The 20,244-nt window shown below is 35.8% G+C and overlaps 3 protein-coding genes, 1 long non-coding RNA gene and 1 pseudogene across 4 annotated transcripts; 4 read left to right on the forward strand and 1 right to left on the reverse strand.

Moving 5' to 3' along the window:
• The first annotated feature begins 4,981 nt into the window (after positions 1 to 4,981).
• LOC120186039 lies at positions 4,982 to 7,221 on the forward strand (annotated as a pseudogene).
• Positions 7,222 to 8,234: 1,013 nt separating this feature from the next.
• LOC120186038 lies at positions 8,235 to 12,377 on the forward strand. The gene is made up of 8 exons (XM_039190097.1): positions 8,235 to 8,639; positions 9,604 to 9,666; positions 9,765 to 10,520; positions 10,662 to 10,793; positions 10,876 to 10,959; positions 11,208 to 11,267; positions 11,364 to 11,450; positions 12,088 to 12,377. The coding sequence occupies exons 1-8, from the start codon at positions 8,298 to 8,300 to the stop codon at positions 12,274 to 12,276; spliced, it is 1,713 nt and encodes a 570-aa protein (XP_039046028.1). The 5' UTR covers positions 8,235 to 8,297; the 3' UTR covers positions 12,277 to 12,377.
• Positions 12,378 to 12,814: 437 nt separating this feature from the next.
• On the reverse strand, positions 12,815 to 15,524 carry LOC120186027 (ubiquitin-conjugating enzyme E2 4-like). Its single transcript, XM_039190089.1, has 6 exons — positions 15,382 to 15,524; positions 15,188 to 15,267; positions 14,682 to 14,796; positions 14,300 to 14,352; positions 14,073 to 14,201; positions 12,815 to 12,953 (listed from the first exon to the last, which is right to left on the reverse strand). The coding sequence occupies exons 1-6, from the start codon at positions 15,423 to 15,425 to the stop codon at positions 12,820 to 12,822; spliced, it is 555 nt and encodes a 184-aa protein (XP_039046020.1). The 5' UTR covers positions 15,426 to 15,524; the 3' UTR covers positions 12,815 to 12,819.
• A 2,292-nt stretch (positions 15,525 to 17,816) lies between these two features.
• LOC120185943 (DNA-directed RNA polymerase IV subunit 1-like) lies at positions 17,817 to 18,784 on the forward strand. Its single transcript, XM_039190020.1, has 4 exons — positions 17,817 to 18,073; positions 18,115 to 18,442; positions 18,555 to 18,582; positions 18,636 to 18,784. Exons 1-4 carry the CDS (start codon positions 17,817 to 17,819, stop codon positions 18,782 to 18,784), a joined length of 762 nt encoding a protein of 253 aa, XP_039045951.1.
• Positions 18,785 to 19,066: 282 nt separating this feature from the next.
• LOC120186021 lies at positions 19,067 to 19,938 on the forward strand. Its single transcript, XR_005522174.1, has 3 exons — positions 19,067 to 19,257; positions 19,487 to 19,595; positions 19,687 to 19,938. It is a non-coding gene; the product is annotated as an uncharacterized LOC120186021 (long non-coding RNA).
• Positions 19,939 to 20,244: the final 306 nt, after the last annotated feature.

The raw sequence follows: 20,244 nt of genomic DNA on the forward strand, positions 1-20,244 counted from the left end.
TCTTATATAAATAAACTTATATTTTTCGACCGTCTCGTGACCATGTTCTGAACTCTTTTACACGAAGATTTTAGGAGATTTTGTTTTGTTTTAAGCTTATATTTGTTTTAATGTCATGATAAATAATATGAACTATATTGTTTGTAATTATAATTATATTTGTATTCGAAATTTTTAAATAATAATAAATGAATAATTAAAAAATGTTACTCTATCAATAAATCATGTACAATAGCCTTCGTGCATTCAACGATAGTGAAACTTGTTGGTCAAGGTGTACTAACTTGTTGGTCAAGGTGTACTAACTTGTTGGTCAAGGTTGAGTATCCGTGATCGAGTTTTCTCGCACACGATAAATGTTTTTCCCCCATGCCATTTTCTCTGAAATGTAAGGGAAATGGGTAAATCACAACCATAGTCCTTGAACGTTCCCTAGGTTTAGTAAAAAGGTTATAAATTTACTAAAAAAATAATTTGGGTTCAAATTGAATTGAATTTAAAATTTAATGATTTGGTCAAAATTAATACTGGGATTCTTTAAAATGATCCAATAACTACCGTCACGTATTAATAAAATTTTCAATATGTATTTTTATTTAAATTTTGAATCGTTTTAATCTCAAAGTTTTGTATTAAACTTTCTTTTGATAAATTTATTATAAATATAAGGTAATATATGTTTAAATACTCTCAATCATTTGACAATGAACGTTCATACTCCTGCATACACAGTACTCGAACTTAAAACCAAAAAAGATAATAATAAATCCTTTAACTAATGAGGTCACTTGATCCGTGCAAGTTTCATATTAAATTTATCAAATACATGGATTTCATATGATTATTGAAATAAAGTTTGGCAAGTTAAGGGATGAGCATGTAATCTGATTCGATCCTACAGGGTTAGATTTTTTTATATAGAAAATTTGAATTAAATAAAATTGAGTTTGAGTTTAAAATGAAAAATCTTTGAATTCCTTATATAGTTATGAATAATTATAATGATTTCATATCTCTATAATTTTTAATTAAATTTTTAGAATTATATATATACACACCCTGTTGTTGTTGAGTGCCACCATCCACTATAAGAAACTTTTTGAAAAGGTACCACTAGCTTATGCTTTTACCATTTCAAACACTGCATCAAGGATTGATTCAACTTTATATAATTATCATGTCTCACGTTCTAGAGACTAGAAAGTAATACAAATTATTTATAAAGATGATAAATTGTAATAATATCATATTAAAAATTTAATAATATGTTTTGAAATTTAGAAAAAAAAACAACATTATACATTTAATAAATCTGTATTTTAGAAAAATAATGATCTCATGATAATAATAATAAAAAAAAGGATAAGTAGAATTTTATATATCCAAAGGAAGCAACAAGCTGCTACAAAATCAAGGCAAATAGCCTAAACCAGTCCCCAATTTAAACATAATCTCCTATTTACATCATCTACCCTATTCATGGAACAATTATACAATTTAATTCGAACAGCCTCTCGAATCCTATTCACAACCACCGCAGTCGAACGAATCACGCCCCTAAAATACCTGTGATTACGTTCCTCCCAAAGAAAGTAAACAAAACCAGTCCACGCCAACTTAAGGATGTGAACAAGAAGTGACTTACTGATAGGGAAGCGGTGGCGGATTGATGAACGTTGCTCTTGTTGAAGAATCAAACCTAGAAAAGATCTAGACTCGATGAAGAACAATAAGAGATGAATCGGGAAGGTGGCGGCAATAGATATGGTTTCTTTTTGGTGCTGGAAACAAGATAAAAATAAGATTAAAACAAGATAAAGAAAGATAAATGAATTGCAAATAAAATAAGATAACCAAGAAATCAAAAGATCTCCCTTATGAAGGTGAACGATAAAGATGATTGATGACGTGGATGGATATGTGGAAAATCGATGGATAATGTCCTATCGAGCCCTCCTAGTCGCAATGAAAAGGCAAACATGATAATATGGCTCTAACCAACCCTCCTAGTCGCGATGAAAAGGCAAATTGGAGTGTGAAGATTAATCTCCCTCACAAGGACTTGAAAGAACTCAAGGAGAAGAAGCTTCGAAGGCACAAGGCAATCAGCACTTGCAAAAACGAACTCTCGTTGTATTATTAATCAAAGAAATCTTATTTACAAAGTTGAATGAAGCCTCCTTTATATAGGGGCTGAATTCTAAAGGTCCTAAATAACTAAAGAATAAAATATTAATAAACTAAACATGTTTTAACTCTAATTCCTAATAAAATAATAATAACTAAAAATATTGTTTTAACCCAACCTTAATTCCTAATAAAATAATAATTCTGATCCTAAAAGATAATTAATCATCCTATATTAAATTATATTACAAATAATCAATATAAATATTGAAAATTCGTAATATTTACAAAATAACGTATTAATCCCGTATAGGATTTCCTGCATGCACCGTCTTCAGTAAAATGGTCATATCTTGAGTTCTCGATATCGGAATGATGCGATTCAAGAACCGTTGGAAAGATAAGAGATAGAAGGTTGTATATCTAGAAGACATGTCGACCGGATAACAACTGGATCCCCTTCAAAAAGTTGTTGCAAATCTGCTGCTATTAGACCCTTACGGATGAATGCTTGAACTGCGATTTGAAGCTTGTCTTTAAGAAGTTTTGTCCGGCCTCGTGTGATAGGGCCAAGTGGTATAGTAAATTCATCATCCTTAGCTTTAGGACGTGTGGTGCATGTATCACTTACCCTTCAGATTCGAAATCAACCAGCGTAGGGCCTTATCCCAGATGCTTAACGCCTGAGGATTAAGATCACAATCTCACAAAATAGCATTCCAAATCTCACTTGCGAACGAGCATTCAAAAAACAGGTGGTTACGAGATTCCACACTACCAGAACACAGTCCGCAAATATTATCAATGCCAATATCCTATCCATGCAATAATAAGAGAATTAGGAATATGAGATGGAAACTTTGTACGAATGCTATCCCAAATCCAGCCGCCTTTGATCTGTGACCAGATAGGAACCGGGCTAAACAGCCTCCTAGCCTCATCCCTCAACTTAACCAGCTTAATCAGAATCCAACTGAAATGAGGCTTTGAATCAACATTCCAATAGTCCACAGATTTAAAACAGTTTATCCATGCTATCCACAGAGAACCCTCATCTGCCAGAATGTTTTTGACAAGCATAAGACAACAAGATTTACTCCAATCTATTAGCTTCCTTAAACCCAAACCACCCTCAGACTTTAAAGCACAAACCTGGTTCCAGCTCACTCGAGCACCATGAGCTGGGATATCACAACCCTTCCAAAAGAACCACATGCACAATTTTTCAATATCATTAATAACACCCTTAGGCATAATAATCTCATGATAATAGGCTTCATAACAATCTCTTGATCAGCTGATTTCATTTAAATGTTACAGCAAATATAATAAATAAGATAAACCAATACTAGGAATAAAACCCTAACAAAAATATGAGTAAATTACACGTTTAGTACCTAAACTATCAGTTTGAGTCCGTTTTAGTATTTAAAGTTTAATTTTGTTCTACTTTAGTACGCCGTCCAAAAATTCAACGTTAAATTTTGAAAAAAGTTAAAATTTAGGTACTAGAACATACTAAAACTGATAGTTTAAGTACAAAACGTGTTAAGTTTTTAATGAAACATACTAAAATGAAGCAAAAACTAAATGTTATGTATGATTTTGAAAAAAAAAATGAAAGTTTAAGTACTAAAATGGGCCAAAATAGGGTAAATTACAAGTTTAATACCTAAACTATCAGTTGTCAATTTTAGTACTTAAACTTTCAATTTTTAAGATCATACCTAAATTTTAATTTTTGTTTCATTTTAGTACCCAAGTTCAAAATTTAACATTAAGTTTTGAATTTTCTTTGAAAGTTTGAGTACTAAAATAGACCAAAATTGATAATTTATGTACTAAACGCATAAAACTTTTAATGGTGGAGTACTAAAATAAAATAAAAATTAAATTTTAGGTATTTAAAAAAAAATAAGAAGTCTAAAAACTAAACATTAGACATCGTTTTAAAAAATAGAAAGTCTATGTACTAAAACGGATAGAAAAAATATAAATTAAAGATCATTGGGCCAGCCCACGTGCCATACCATTTGCACCCCTTCTTACAAAGCGTACTCCTTTGAAGTTGAAAGTCGATAGATTTAATTATTATATTAAATGTTTTATAAATCATTTTGAATTAATTAATACTTTCATATACTAAAATTATATTTTATTATAGTTTTGGTGCCTCATGTGATAAGTTTCAAGAATATCACTTTTTTATAAACACAAATATAAGTAAAATAGTGTGTTTCACGAAAAGAAAATTCAAAGTCAAAATGAATAGAAGTAAATTTAGATACTAAAATGAAAATAAAATAAAATAAAATTTCAGGGGTAAATTAAATGAAGAACCGATCAAACATCATCATGTTTAGGGTTGTAAACGAGTTGAGTCAAGTTAAAATACTGTTGAGCTCAATTCGAAACTCTAAAATAGAGCTCGACTCGACTTAAAACCTCGCAAGCATAAAATTTTTAAACTCGACTCAAACTCAAAATAATACACCGGAGCTCGTAAAAACTCCAAAAGAAAAGAAAAATCTTAAATTAAACTTAACTTAACTAAAGTTTCAAATTTAAACATAAAACTTAAATACATAAAAAAAAATTTATAATACATTTTTTTTAAAATAACACATAAATATTAATATTATTAATAATTTATTTTTAAAAAATAAAATCTTAATATATTATATTTTGAAGCTGTTTAAAATTTTTTGAATTAAATATCAAATAGTCCATTTTGACTTGTTAAGAATTCGAATTAAATTCATTAATTATAGTATTTATCAAATTTTAACTAAATCAATCACGAATAATTCACTGTATGTATCGTCTAATTTACGGCGCTAGCCATGTTCGATGTAAATGGAATGAGCAAAGGGACAAAGAAGGAAGATAAGCGAGAATTAAAAAAGCAGAGAGGGAAGTATAAAGATGAAGCTCAAAGTATATGCAGATCGCATGTCTCAGCCAGCCCGAGCTGTCATCCTCTTCTTAAAGTACTTTCCGTTTGGACTTTTTTTGAACCATTATCCGGGATTTTCTTCTCCTTTGAGGATTTCTTCTCTTCTTTTGTTTTTTTTTTTGGTAAATTAGGTTAAACGGTATAAACTATGAGGAGGTCAGAGTAGATATCGCGAAACGTCAGCATTTAACTCCTGAATACGCAGGTAGCCGTTCATTCTTCCCCTTCAAAATTCACTATTCAAATTATACACCGATTTGTTATTAATCGTTTGAGTTGTTTTATGAGATTTTAGAAATTTTGAATTATTGGAAGGTATTGACTGATGGCAGCGTGTTCTTGTTTTATTTCAATGATTTTGTTGCAGAAATTAATCCCATGAAGCTGCTGCCGGCCATTGTTGATGGAAGATTTAAGCTGTTTGAGAGGTAATTGAAGACCCCCTTCTTGTTCCCTTTGTTCAAAGATACCATATATATGTTAATTTTTTTTTTCTTTTTGCAGTCATGCTATTCTTATCTATCTTGCTTGCTCATTTCCTGGAGTTGCAGATCATTGGTAAGTGTAATTGCTTTTTCTTTTGCTGGTTATTTGTTATTTATGTTCTGTTTTACACGGCATCGTCGACGAACAATATAGCTGATTGTGGACATGGATGCTTATTTATTGGAATTTGAATTTATGGATCATGGTGTTATTCTATGTTTTCATATGGATGGCTGAACAACTTCGATGGTACGTCGATGGGTTGGTGTTTTATGATGTTAACATCGGAAGGATTAACTAACTTTGTCAGTGTGCCTATATGTTACTAAAATTATGCAGTTCAATCTCGGGATTATTGATATAATTTAGCATACTTTCAATTCGGTTCGGATATGCCACCCTGATTGTTACATGTTTTTGTTTCCGCGTCTCAAGGTATCCGGCTGATGTTTTCAAGAGAAGTAAGATACACTCGGTGTTGGATTGACATCACTCCAACTTACGTCCTGGTCCAGGTGTATTTTTAACGCTGCAATGGATCAAACTCTTTAAATTTTTCTTGCTTGTTCACGGTGATTGGTAATCGAGGTGGTAGGATAACATTGCTTTGTATATGCATTCTTGTTTTACGATATGTTGTTTCCTTTGTGGATCAATGCCATCACGAAAAAGGGTTTCAAGCATTAGATCGGTGCACTTCTTCCCCTTACAACATTGGGCTATCAGAGATGCTAAGACCTATTTGTACTTCTGGCTTCTCTTGCATTACTATATTTGTGCTTTTTTGTAAACATGAATTCTTTTTGGTTATATATGTCGATACGAAACCTTGTATGTAAATATGCTTGTGTTGTTATGCATATCAATGCCTCCTTTCCTCTCGTGAGATATGGCTTTCGAACTCGATGCTTCTATTTTTCAGTCACAATTGTTCGTAATACTGTTCTGGCACCTGCGCTTGGCCGTCCATTCAATCCAGAAGCAGCTGCTGAAGGTGAGAAATTTTTATCCGCATCTTTGTCAACAATAGAGTCTATTTGGCTCAAGGATAATGGCCGATTTTTGCTCGGTGGGAACCAACCATCTATAGCCGATCTTAGCCTTGTTTGTGACATAATGCAACTTGAGGTATATTTGTTATGAATTCTTTATTGTTGTCATTAGCATTACTTCTTTGGTGAAACATAATATTCTATGATAAAGATTCAGGCGTGCTCCCATAGACTTCTCTGTGTTTCTTCTCTAAACATACTCATAATGAACTTTTCATGCTTCCCGTCTGATTTATGCAATTTCTTCGGTGCAGCTTTTGGATGAGTCGGATCGGGACAGGTTATTGGGCCCTTACAAGAAAGCTCAGCGATGGATCGAGAACACAAGAAACGCTACGAACCCTCACTTTGATGAAGTTCACAAGATTCTGATGAAAGTCAAAGAAAAACGGCAAAATCAACGGTTAAACGGAGCAAATAATGGAGGGGGTGGATCCGACATGAAAAAAACTTTGCTTTCAAGAATCTGAGAAATGAAGAAACTGCATTATTAAAATGTATCATAAGAACTTGTGTTGTTTTAACCGTTACCGGAAGCTCTCCAGTTAGCTGTTTTATTCGAACTCGAAGTGAATGCCGGAGATGTGTATGAATGTTCATTGATCGGATCTTTTAATCTTTTTATACAAATATATGTCATAATAATAGATGATGAGTAACACTTTTCGTTATTTATGGTTGTTTTACACTGCTGCTTAAATTCGAAGACAGGAAGAATAATACTCTTTTCTACCACTAAAGTCTAAAGTCGTTTAATAGATTCATATATTCTTATTTCAAACACAAACTAAAATCTAGTGCTAAAATTAAGAGATTTTAAAATTTAATATTAAAATCGATATACAATTTAAATTTGATGACTAACTGGGTAAAATACACAAATGGTCCCCTGACTATAGGGTATTGTTTTATTAATTAATTCGACTATTGAAAGTTATAAAATCGTCCTTCGATTATAGAATGTTGCTTTGTTAAGTCCCTCAACTATTGAAAGGTACAAAATGGTCACCCGACTATTCATTATGTTATAAACTCGTTCTTTTCCGTTAAAAATTGGTGGTTGTTTAAGCTGAATGTTAACATGATAACTGAGATATGATAGTCGTTTGAAATTTTAAGATCATATTTTATCATATCACAGTCAACAATTTAACATTCAACTCATAATATCATCTACTATTTAACGGAATAGGATGAGTTATGAACATAATGAATAATCAGGTGAACATTTTGTAACTTTTAATAATCGAGAGGCTCAACAAAGCTACACTCTATAGTCAAAGGATCGTTTTGTAACTTCTAACGGTTGAGGGACTTAATAAAGCAGTACCCTACAGTCGAGGGATCATTTGTGTACTTTTCCTTATATAATTTATCCAACAACTTAGTCAGGCTTATTATCTGATAAAAAAAATTACAATAATTCCATGGATCATAGTATTAGATAATTACACGTTATATATTAAAAATTAAGAAGTAGAGTTTTCTAGTTCAATTTATTTAAAAAAAAAACAATTTTTGTAGGATGGCATTATGGCATCATATTAAGGAAGCAAAGCCCGCTTGCTATTAAATCGAAATTCGAAATCCATTTGCTTTATAAACCTCAAAGAATATAAAGAGTACTGACATTTAAAAACCTCTCGAAAGTTCCCGGAAAAAAATCTTGGTCCGAAATGGGAAACCGAAGGTTCGCTCTGGTCTCCACTAGCGACGACGAGGACGAAGCTCCGATACCTCCCCGACGGTCCCGACACGAAGATACGAGGCCGGAAAGGAAGAGGAAGAAGATGAAGCTACTAGAAGAGGATGATGAAGAGAACGGGAAGGAAGTGAAGAAGAAGAAAAAGCGGGACGAGGACACGGATGAAGAAGAACAAGAAGAGGAAGAACATGAGGAAGTGCCAGTTCAGGAGGATGCGAAGCCGATAGGGGATGCTGTTAAGGTTTCCGGGAAAGGAAGAGGGAGGAGGAGCCATTATGAAGCTTTTGAGTTCGATGGCAATCGATATGATCTCGTAAGTTTCTTACTTGCATTTTGGGTTTTTTAGGGGTTTTCCTCTTTTCTGAGTGTTCGGATTCTGAAGTTAGGGGGTTTCTGTTGATAGAAGCTTGTGTCTTCTGCGCGACATTGCTTGATAGGTTTTGCAGGAATTAGGGTTTTCAACATTTTAGCTTGTTGGTTCATTTGTTTGAACTTCTTTATATGAACTTATCATCTAATTTGCTGGCTGTTTTTATAATAGTCAGATTGCTTAATTGGTTTCAATTTATTGTCAAGTGTTTTTTCCTCTTTGAGTGGGTAGGTAGCTTCCCTGGGTCACTTTTTCCAATTTTAATTTTGAAGAGGTCAGTTGAAAAGGCTTTTGGTCTTAATATTTCTTTGTGGCAGTTTAGGGTTTTGTGTTATTTTCAGTTGTGGTTGGAAATTGAGGATATTTTTCTCTTACCATTTTGGACTTTTATTTATAGATGTTTCCAAGCTTGTGAAGAGTGATAATGGTTTCTTTAGCTTCTCAGGGATTTTAAGTTTGTGAAAAGTGAGATTACTTTCTGTAGCTTCTCAGGGATTGTGCCATTGTTGTCTAAGAAAGCTGAAATGAAATATTGATTCTGGTATAAATGAGTTCTAATTTTGGTTCTATTTTATGTTTTTCAGTTACCCTTTCAAATAAGTATAATTGTTATGAATTATGTTTTTTGTTGATTTTTCGGTTCATTACGATGACATTCATAGCAGCCGGAAACCTGGAACTAGTATTTAGTGAATCTTACAATTGAATGTGCTTGTAGAACTGCTTTGAGAAAAGTTGTTACCGAAGATTCAAGTGGCCTATTTTTTGTGGCATTCCGTTTTATTTTGTTTGCAGCTATAGCTAAGAAATTTGGGTATTGTTATTCTTCACTTCAATGGTCATTTTTGCTAATTTGTAACTTTGCACCCTTATGTCATTATTTATGTTTTCTAGTGTTCTTCTACAGGAAGATCCAGTTCTTTTAGTTCCTGAAGATCAGGAGCAGAAGCCTTATGTGGCAATCATTAAGGTAATTGCATTGCTTGGTATTACATTTTTAGTTTCTTTGTTTTCAAAAGACCTTTTAGTCGCTTCCTATGCATATAACGAAGCTTTATTTATTGATAGGACATTAGTCAGACTAAAGATGGGAGCATTATGGTTACTGGCCAGTGGTTTTATCGCCCTGAAGAGGCTGAGAAAAAAGGTGGTGGAAGCTGGCAATCACGTGATACCAGAGAGCTGTTCTATAGCTTCCATCGGGATGAGGTTCCTGCAGAATCTGTGATGCACAAGTGTGTCGTGCACTTTGTTCCCATACATAAGCAACATCCGCAACGTAAACAGCATCCAGGTTTTATTGTGCAGAGAGTTTATGACACTGTGGAAAGGAAACTTTGGAAGCTAACTGATAAAGATTATGAGGATAGTAAACAGCATGAGATAGATCTTCTTGTTCAGAAAACTTTATCACATTTGGGAGATCTCCCTGACCTTGAGACTGATACTACTGCTGCAGTTGTCGATCAGGAAGAGCAGTTGAAGGCAAAAAGATCTCTCAGGAAAAAGAACATTTCACCTCTTGATGTTACGAGGAGTGATGAAGGAACTACTAGGTCTGATCAACACCTGAAAGCTGAAACTCCTGGAAGCTGTTGTACAAGTAATACCAGTGAATACTACACAATTTTGTCGAAAGCTAATGTGCTAACTGGAGTAAACCATCGTGATAAGTGGATGGAGAGACTTCTCCAAGGTGTTCAATACATATGTAGTTCTCCTGAACTTGATGACAAAGCAAAAGGTGGTTCTGATAGCTTGGAACCTGAAAGAGACACCAAGAGTTCAGGAACTGCAAATGGATCTCAAGAGAAGAGTTCAAATGTATGCAGTGACTTTCTTGCCTATGTTTACCTTTTATAGTAGGGATATCTTTCTTTTTTCCCCAAGTGATGATCAATAGGAATAGGTAGTTGTTGATTAAAGAGATATGATTTGCACAATATTTTTGTTCTTCATTTGCAGGGTAGCAAGTCTTTTCAGTGGCTAGATGCTGCTGTTTCTGCTGTAAATGCACTTGAGAAGGCCTCATATGATGCTTTATCACCTGACATGAAATATAACCAGAAGTTGCGGCAGCTTATGTTCAACCTGAAGGTCGAGAGCTTTCTGCTTATGAGCCTATATGGGTTCTTCCCTTGTTTCAATTTAAGATTAAATTCTTGTTTCTTTTTCACAGAACAACTCATTGCTAGCTCGACGTCTACTAAATGGAGAATTGGAACCTTCAACAATACTTAACATGACACCTGCTGAGTTAAAGGTATAGTCTATTAGCGTGTTGACTTCTAATCTTTCATTTCAGTTTAAAAGAGTGGTAGCTACCTCATTTAGGTGGAAATGTGTTGGCTCTTGAACATGGTTATCTATTGGCCATATTAGCCTGCTAACTGGTTTCAATATGTCAAGTACTTGACAAAAGTTAACCTTACAGTTCTTTGTGACTAGTTTTTTTATGCCACTATACATGGGTTCTGAGTATTGTATTGTGACTATGTTGTTCAATTGTAGGAGGGTTTAACTGCTGAAGAGACGGCCGAAAAAGAGCCTGATGAATTTGAGCGCATGCAGGTCATTCTCTCCGCCTAGTTCAAAGAAAGAATCTGATTACATTTTTTTAACATGGTTGACATGTGCTAACTAATCGTTCTATGACTCTTAAAGCAGATGACTGATGCCCGGTGCACAAGATGCAGTGAATTTAAAGTCTGTCTGAGGGACATTATCCAAGCTGGACATGGAGACCGCTATCAGGTTATCTCATATTTTCTTCTTTGATTCCATCACTACTACTATGAATCAGTTTGGATTGCTATTACAGTAACCAAATTGAGTTAGTACATCTTTGTTTGTGTCTCACTCTAGATAGGCATGTAAATGCACACATTTTTTAACTTGTTTATTTACGAGATACGAGTAACCCAAACTACAGACTGGGATCTGTGATCCCTATGCATAATGTTGTCAACTTGATCGTTTGTCTTTGTACAAGATTTCAGACAATGACTAGAAGTTCAGTAACCACGTCAAGTTAGAGTACAATTGTTTTTGGATAGAGATTACATACTTAAGAGCATCATTAGGTAAGTATATATATATATCAGGCGTACAAGATGGTATTGTAAATCTTTCCTTTTCTGAAATAGATGGACACAAAAGTGTCATATCAGATTTCTTCTAGATATTTTAACTTGAAGGACTAGAATTATGACTGTAGTTCTTAGTAAGTATTGGGTTTATCTGGCGGGCTGGAATATTTCACACAGACCACATTTTCTGAAAACCTTGGGGGTAACTGCATAGTGACCCTTTTTTTTCTTGAATATAGATTGAGATGTTTGTTTTCATTTATAACCATTGAACCTCCCTTAAATTTCCATTTCCATTTCAGTTGGAATGTATTGCGTGTGGAAATTCGTGGTATGCTTCCAGAGATGAAGCATCCTCACTTACAATAGAGCCATCATCGAGTTCTGCCAAGGGAGTTGGTTCGGGACAACCAGCCATGGCGAAGCCTGAAATTTCTGAGAAGAAGTCAGTCAGCCCCCGGGAATCAGAATCTACGAAAAATGTGTGGTAGGAAAATTTTGCTGGGGTTCCGAGCAAGAATTGTTGGTTTATATTCTCAGACAAGTTGAATTAGTCCCTAGTAGTTTTAAATAACGGGATTTAGTTCAGTTAGTTCTTGTAATCACTCTATACCCGATATCTATTTAGATATTGCATATCAGTATATTCAGATGAATGATACTTCTCATACTTGGTAAATTGGGCAATTATTTTGAATACAAGGGGCCATGGAGTTCCCATTATAAAAGGTTTTAATGCAACCGGCCACTTGTTTTGAATACGCCAAGGTTCACTCCATATCCAAAGGATATTTGCTTTTTAGTGCTTTTTACTATTTCGAATACATTCTCCCTGTGCGGCCATGGAGATTCACATGGTAAAAGCTTTTAATTCATGCAAAATCACATAAAGAGAAGAAACCATTGCAGAAACAAGCTTTGTTCGGGCCTAAAACAAAGGATGAATGTTTTGAAATATTTTACAGGAGCTGAAAATATCAATGTACAACACAGATAATTTATGTAGTGAAAGGGTTTTATCTTATGCCGTTGGCCTAAGGATCAGCTTTTCCGGCGATTTCCTCGTCATCGGAAGCAGCAAATTCATCTTCACTCAGCTCTTCATCACTGGACCTGTCTTCTGCCTTTGCTCCAATGTCTTCTGGCTTGGCATATTTCTCACAATATTCTGAAACCCCCCGAAAAAAAGAGGACATCAGCATTGCAGACTGATTGGTATCCTTAAACCAATATTGAAAAGCCGACAACCAATGAACGTTTCTGCAGAGAGAACAATATCTATAATGTCAGCAAACACATCTTCGGATCTTGTCAAACTTCGGGTTGCCACTACTTATCAACTTCTTAGTCATGCTATAGTAATGCTTAACCATTGATAGTCACTGGAAAAGTAACTCATTCTCTCTTACTGAAACTTTTTCTACTTTGTTCAATCTAGAACACCTCGAGGTTTACAGCAAACGTCAAACCATGAAAAGAATCACAGATTTTCCAATTACAAATTACCTTAGGTCACGTACATGCCAAATCCAACTACCTCCAATTTTGCAGAAGATTAAATAAAATTATTGTCACAAGGTTAACAAAAGATTCAATTTGCATGATGGCGATTCTAAGTAACTTAAGGGTGACTAAAATCACAACTGAAACAAAACCCACTAACTCGAAAAGGAGTGAATGATCCACAAGTATCCTGTCAAATGGTAAGAAATTTGACGACCAGAAACGATTAAAAGGATAAGACACTGAAAAGAAAATGTTGCATGGACATATATGCCAAGTAATTTTCAAACATCAAGTACGAGTTTCAAACATAAGCCAGTAATTTTCAAGTTATTCATTCAAAAACTAGAACTACAACTAGTTTAGACTAGTGATGAAGTTCGAGATTGGTGTGGGAACATGACCTACCAAAGAACCTCCAAAATACATAGAAAAAATTGAACATAACAGTGTAAAACAAATACTCATATTTGACACTTAAGACCAAGTCCAAGTAACATAATTGTTGACAACTCAACAAAATGGTCATTACTCATTGGTCAAATGAGTAGAGAAAGAAGTTCTGTGCTACTTATAGACACACATTTCATGCTCCCAACATATGAGATCTCATGTAGGTAGCCAATAAAAATTCTTGTAAGCTCACTGGCCTGCTGCCTACTATGGCTTCATTGGCTTTAGAAAAAACGGAAATTGAGATAAATGCCTTAACTTTTGAGATGGGCATTCTTAAAGTGAAATAAAAGCTTAAATCATGTATAGAAGCTTATGTAAAAATGCTTACCTTTAACTCTTTGGTCATAGGCAGCACGGTCGCTCATCATAAGAGCAGCAGCTTCTCCATTCAATGGGTCCGATGGGTTGGGATACAAAAGAAGTTGAGGAAGGAACACTTCAAACACATTTACCAGATCTGAAATTGAACATAGGGATTGTCAAGTTCAAGAGTAACATCAGCATATAATTAAAGCAAGAAAGAATTAAGGAAATCGAATATTGCACAACGTTTACCAAACATGGGGCTCCAAGTTTGGTTGATGACATCCAAGCAAACTGAACCAGACCTGAAACTCATAGCTCAAAGACATCTTAAACCATAATAGATCATTTAAAAGTAAAAAACAGAGTTGATGATTCTAAAATTACCTCATAATATATATATATATATATATTTTTATAGAAGATTAGGCCTCATTAAAAAACCCCTTCATACCCTCCATGTTGCAACATAACATGAAGGACATAGGAAGGAGGAAAAGAGTGCCCTTGAACTTTATTAATCAGAACAATAATACACAGCCCAAACCATAACCTGCTCATAATAAGAAGCTTACACTAAGAGAAAGCTAAAAACAACAAAATTTAGAACTCTTTTAACATATAAGAAGCTTACATTTCATCAACATTTGGGTGGTAGATCTTGTTTATAAAGCCGATTGATGGAGATTTATAAGGATAAGCATCTGGCAGCTCCACCCTAATCTTCCACACACCACCATGGTAAGGACCTGTTACATTTCATATTAGATTATCTGTGAGGAAAAACAATAAAATAATCATCCTTATTTGGCTCTAGTCTGAAAACACCCAGAAACAAAATCTATCAACAAACCCCATCCTCATTTAGAAAATTCAAAGAACTAAAGACAATACAAAAGTGGCAGCTCAGATAAAAACAAAATACCCAGAAAACACAAATATATATTATTGCTAATTTTCAAACTTCAAAATCATCAAAAAGGAAGCCCCAGCAACAATAATCAGATAAATGATAAAAAGAACACGACTTTTCAGATAAATAAGAAAACCCAAGAGACAACAGATACGACAGGATCAAAATTTTGATAAGAAAGTAAAGAACCAGATCATGGAAATAAATGAAAAATTAAAGAACTTTACTTTCTTTTGGTCCATTGAATTCAACATAAAATTCCTGCATGCCATCGTTGATCATCTCGACCTTGTAGTCACTCATCATCCTAGTAAAAACAGTCAATAAAATTAGCCAAAAATAGTAAAAAAAACAAAGAGCAAAACAAAAATAGTATAGAGATTATTTTAGATGTAATTTGGGTAAAAATTGAATCATTTACAGTTTCATCAAGTCCATCTCACGGCGTTTTCTTGGTGAAGACATCTTGTTTTGGGATATTTTAGAGAGGAAATATGAGGAGAAAGGAAAAGCAACCACGGACAAGTTGTTCAGGCATCAATGAGTATATCCAGGAGCTTATATATATGTGCAGCCACCGCTGTACTTTTTACCCTCCAGTAACTTCCTTATTTTTACTTTTTGAGGACTTGTAAATTTTGCTTGGATTTTAACCTCAACTCCCATTTTCCTTCGCGGGTAAAGTACATGAACGATTCCTCGACTAATTGTTGTTTTGTTGAGTTTTTTTATTATTAAAATTATAGAATGGTCTCTCTCTTCTTCTTCTTTTTGTGAACAAAGGAAGATAATAAAAACTAAGAAACTTCAGTCTGCAACTACTTCAACCCCCATGGAGTCGAGCTGGACGAACGGCAGAGTAAAAGAGGGAGGTCATGATACGTCTGTGCTGCGATAACGCCAGGAACAAGCATCATTGACAACTTGTCTGCAACCTGATTGGCATCTCTACTAATGTGGCAAATATGAACGATCCAATCCCGCTCCAACAAATCAACAACTCGATCATAGAGAGGGAAAGAAACACCTGCACTTCGCTTTTGTTTAAGTAATCGAGCTGTTTCCAGGCTATCAACTTCCAAAATAACTCTCCGCTCACCATAATTCCAAGCATGGATCAAACCCTCATGGACACCCCAAAGTTTCACCTCCAAGACCGAACAAATGCCAATGGATCTCGAGAATCCGACTAACCAATCACCCCTCCAAGATCGAACAACACCACCACACGAAGCGAAACCCGTCGCACTATCCCGAGCACCATCAGTATTAAGCTTACACCAATTGTGAGGAGGAGGAAACCATCTAGTTGGAGCCTTATTCGCTGCATGCGATTGCCTTGCAAAAACCATGGCCGGCTCAATAGCCATCTGCGTTTCATCTTGTAGTCGCCTGCTTCTCTCCATAATTGGTTCTACCTCGCTCCAGTCAGGATCAAAGATTCGCTTATTACGATGAAACCAAATCGAAAAAACACAGCACCAAAAAGAAGGTTCCAGTCGGTGTCGATCCGTGCATAAAAACCGGGCTTGTACAGGTTAACACCGATCCAGTCCTTAAGCTCCCTGATAAAAAAAAATCCGTAAGCTTCTAAGTCCTAATCAGACCAGACCAAACCAAACAGATAAGGCCGAGGGACATGTTCTGAACAAATGGTCAACCGATTCATCCTCCAGACCACACACCCCGCAAAGCTTATCCGAGCTCATATGCCGTCTAAACCGTTCAGCATTGGTTGAAAGTCTCTCACCCGCCAGCAGCCAAAGGAAAAGTCTAATCCTTTGAAGTCCCCTATATTTAGTAATCATGTTCCAAACGCAATGACTTGAGGCGTTCGAACCCCCATTCTAATCTCAAAAGCTGAGCGAACCGTGAACCTCCGATCCGCCCGCCACTTCCATCCAGGCGCATCGGCTCGAGCAGCAGCCAAAGGTGGCATCGTAGTTTGTAAACGGAGCAAAACATTCTCAGGTAGCAGATTGCGCAAAGACGACCATCTCCACTCGCCATCATCACCCACCATTGCCGATGCACTATTGCTCGGTACGGAATTACTAATCAAAGGACTCGGAATATGCACTAACAAAGGACCTACATCATTTAACCAATCATCATTCGAAAAATCTACATGATTACCATTTCCCACATCCCACACTATACTTTGACGGACTTCCTCCCAAACCATCTAAATCCCCTTCCAAAGACGAGAACTATTTCTCCGCTCAAGTGTGGATGGAAGCTCGCCATTCCATTTATATTTAGCACGGAGGATTTGAGCCCATAATTGATCTTGATTCAAAACCAAATTGTAAGGCACTTTCATTAGAAAAGCTGCATTCTGATGTTCGAGTTTTTTGAAGCCTAACCCACCTTGTCCAATAGCTAAACATTTCGTCTCCCAATTAACCAGATGAACTCCTCTACTTGCTTCCGAGTGACCCCAAATAAAAGAGCGGATTAACTTCTCAATCTCCTCACAAGTCCCTTTAGGAAGCAAAGTGGACTGCATAGCATAAAAGGTAATGGTCGATAGCACTGATTTAGCAAGCGTAATTCTACCCGCCAAAGAGAGAAATTTTGCCTTCCATCCAGATAATTTCTCTCTAACCCGCGAGATTATTTAACTGTAAGAAGATTTGTTGACTCGAGAGTGCAGAAGCGGGACGCCGAGATATTTACCAAGATTCTGGACTTCCTGGAACCCAAACCCGAGCTAATAGCATTATGAACCTCCCTCGTAACATTAGTGGAGAAAAAAATTGTGGTCTTCTGTATATATTAACCTTGTGCCCCGAAACACGACAAAATTCCTCCAGGACTTCTCCAATAACACGACACTGCAACTTTAAACAGTTAATGGCTTGTTCTTACTGTGATTTCCTTGCTGGAAGTAATGAAGGAACTGACAGTTGTATGGCTTTCGAGGTTGAGCGCATGTGCTACGATAAGAGAAGATCAGCTGCAGTTAGCCAAGCTTCTGTCGATTCTTTTAAGCAAGTTTTTCGAGATATTCAGAATTTAATGTACAGATATGCAAATAAAGACGATTCTTTATTGACCATGTTCAAGGCAGGGAGCAAGGGTAACTTGCTGAAGCTAGTACAGCATAGCATGTGTCTCAGATTGCAGAATTCACTTGTACCTTATCATTCAGGTTTCCTCTTAAGCTCTCATGTGCCGCATGGAATTATCTGAAGTCACATAGCTTAAACCAGGAAGTTGATGATACTGTGGAATCTGCTAAGAATTTCATCCAGTATGCTGTGGTTGAAAGTTCTTTTATGACAGGTCTGAATCCACTAGAATGCTTTGTTCATTCAGTTACTAGCCTGGGGAGTTCTTTCAGTGATCATGCTGACCTTCCTGGAACGCTGTCACGAAGGCTTATGTTCTTCATGCGTGATATATGTGCTGCATATGATGGAATTGTGAGGAATGCATATGGAGATCAGGTTGTTCAGTTCAGCTATCGTGTTGATAAGGTTACATCTAGCGCAATGAATCTTATATTTCCTCGCTTGTCAAAGTTTGCCATCATTCAGTTCTGTTTATTTTGCTTTATCAGAGTGCTATAAATTCTCTTTGCTTTTCTAGATAGACATTCATAACAAGTTGATTACAAGTTCGGTGATATTTCATCTTCCTTTGCTTTTTAATTTATCAAATTCCTTTTAGGATTTCCCGAGTTCAAGCAGGTCGATATTTTATGGAAAGATCACCTCAAAATCTCGAAATCTCGTAGAACTTCTCCCGTTGAACTTTACTTGAAGGTAGCTGTATCAGGATTTCGGTATAACAGATCTCTGGGGTGTGCTTATGAATAATTGCCTCCCAGTAATGAATATGATCGATTGGACACGAAGTCATCTATGATTCTTTAAACATATACTTTGAAAAGGTCGAGCAGGTTCATTTCAGACTCATCCGCGTAGGACACTCACATATAAATTCGAGTATATACCCTTCCAATGTTATCGAGGGCTGACATTTTTTGATGTTATCATTCTATTTATATCCATACCATTGTTAATTTTCAGGATCAAAGGCTCGCCGAACCAGTTGACGTCTATAAGCTGCTAGGAAATTTCATTGGTTCTGAGAAGCAAGATGTAGAGTTTAAAGTACCCAAAGCTCTTAAGCCCGAGAAATATGGTTCTCAGTTTATGGATGCCCTTGGCGGTTCCGCTTTCGACCAGCAGAAAATGATTGAAACAAGAAAGAAATCGATCTTGAGAGAACGTCTAACATTGAATGGCATCCAGAGGCTTAAACGCACTTTAAAGGATATTTTGCACAAGTAAGCTTTCATCCAATAGTTATTCACCTTTTTTTGTTTATGTTGCTCAAGTTTTCCTCCATGTTTATCTTAGACTAGCACAGATAGCTTGCGACATCTCCTGATTTCACACGTTATTAGTGCTTTGGTTGTCGACACCAATTCCGATAACCTGACCAAGTCATTATTTTAGACATGTTTCGTGTTCGAAATGATTTGTTTCCTGAGCTTATAATTGTGCTGACTGTAGGTCTATTGAGCACCGGTTAAGTGGAGCTGAATGGAATAACGTGATGATGGCGTTGTACTTCCATCCTTGACGAGACGAGAAGATCGGCTCTGGGGTTCTGGAAATAAAGGTATACGATACTTGAAAATCGGAGATAGGAAAGAAAAAAAAAGAAAGTTATACAAAGGTTTCTTGATGCTTTATGCCCCTACATTTTTAAGGTAGGTAAACACCATGAACATAAGGCTCGCTGCTTTCTTTTGGTAAAAATAGATGGGACAACCGAAGATTTCTCATACCATAAATGTTTTCTCGGCGCTCTCGAGATCATTCGCCCCCGTTAAGGCGAAATCCTACAAGTTAAACCGGTCACAACCCTGTAATTAACATACAAACCCGAATCGTAACTCAACAAGGACCTCTTGTAGCATAATATATGAAAGATCCAGTGCATAGAAAAAATTGCCATAAGGATTAGAGAATAGTCATACAGAACCTTTCTGACCATAGTTCAACCTGCCGTATATTGACCCTAATCTCGGTTTTCTCTTGAAATACCAAGTCCGGATCCTAGCCTCCGGGCAATGCGGGTCTAAGAAGTGTTATATGGGCAGTGATTCATAAAGTTTGTTGTTTTTTAGTGTGTATTTTTCATCTTTCTTGGAATAGGATCATCCTCAGCTTCTTGTTGCTTCTTCTACTGGAACTTGTTTGCTTTGTTTTCACATTTAAGCAGAAAAGTTTCGGTCGAAGCAGCAACGAGAGCTCGTAAAGCTCGA

Source organism: Hibiscus syriacus, unplaced genomic scaffold (assembly GCF_006381635.1).
Source record: "Hibiscus syriacus cultivar Baekdansim isolate YM2019G1 unplaced genomic scaffold, ASM638163v2 tig00113156_pilon, whole genome shotgun sequence".
NCBI lineage: Eukaryota > Viridiplantae > Streptophyta > Magnoliopsida > Malvales > Malvaceae > Hibiscus > Hibiscus syriacus.

What these genes read in the sequence shown, in the direction of transcription:
- LOC120186038 (XM_039190097.1), top strand. Translation starts at nt 8,298, where the DNA reads ATGGGAAACCGAAGGTTCGCTCTGGTCTCCACTAGCGACGACGAGGAC. An exon ending in ATGGCAATCGATATGATCTC is followed by an intron (nt 8,640 to 9,603) that starts GTAAGTTTCTTA and finishes GTTCTTCTACAG; the next exon opens with GAAGATCCAGTTCTTTTAGT. An exon ending in AGCTTATGTTCAACCTGAAG is followed by an intron (nt 10,794 to 10,875) that starts GTCGAGAGCTTT and finishes TCTTTTTCACAG; the next exon opens with AACAACTCATTGCTAGCTCG.
- LOC120186027 (XM_039190089.1), bottom strand. Translation starts at nt 15,425, where the DNA reads ATGTCTTCACCAAGAAAACGCCGTGAGATGGACTTGATGAAACT. An exon ending in ATTCAATGGACCAAAAGAAA is followed by an intron (nt 14,797 to 15,187) that starts GTAAAGTTCTTT and finishes GAAATGTAACAG; the next exon opens with GTCCTTACCATGGTGGTGTG. An exon ending in CACCCAAATGTTGATGAAAT is followed by an intron (nt 14,353 to 14,681) that starts GTAAGCTTCTTA and finishes TATGAGTTTCAG; the next exon opens with GTCTGGTTCAGTTTGCTTGG.
- LOC120185943 (XM_039190020.1), top strand. Translation starts at nt 17,817, where the DNA reads ATGGCTTGTTCTTACTGTGATTTCCTTGCTGGAAGTAATGAAGGAACT. An exon ending in TCAGCTATCGTGTTGATAAG is followed by an intron (nt 18,443 to 18,554) that starts GTTACATCTAGC and finishes TTGCTTTTCTAG; the next exon opens with ATAGACATTCATAACAAGTT. An exon ending in TCATAACAAGTTGATTACAA is followed by an intron (nt 18,583 to 18,635) that starts GTTCGGTGATAT and finishes AATTCCTTTTAG; the next exon opens with GATTTCCCGAGTTCAAGCAG.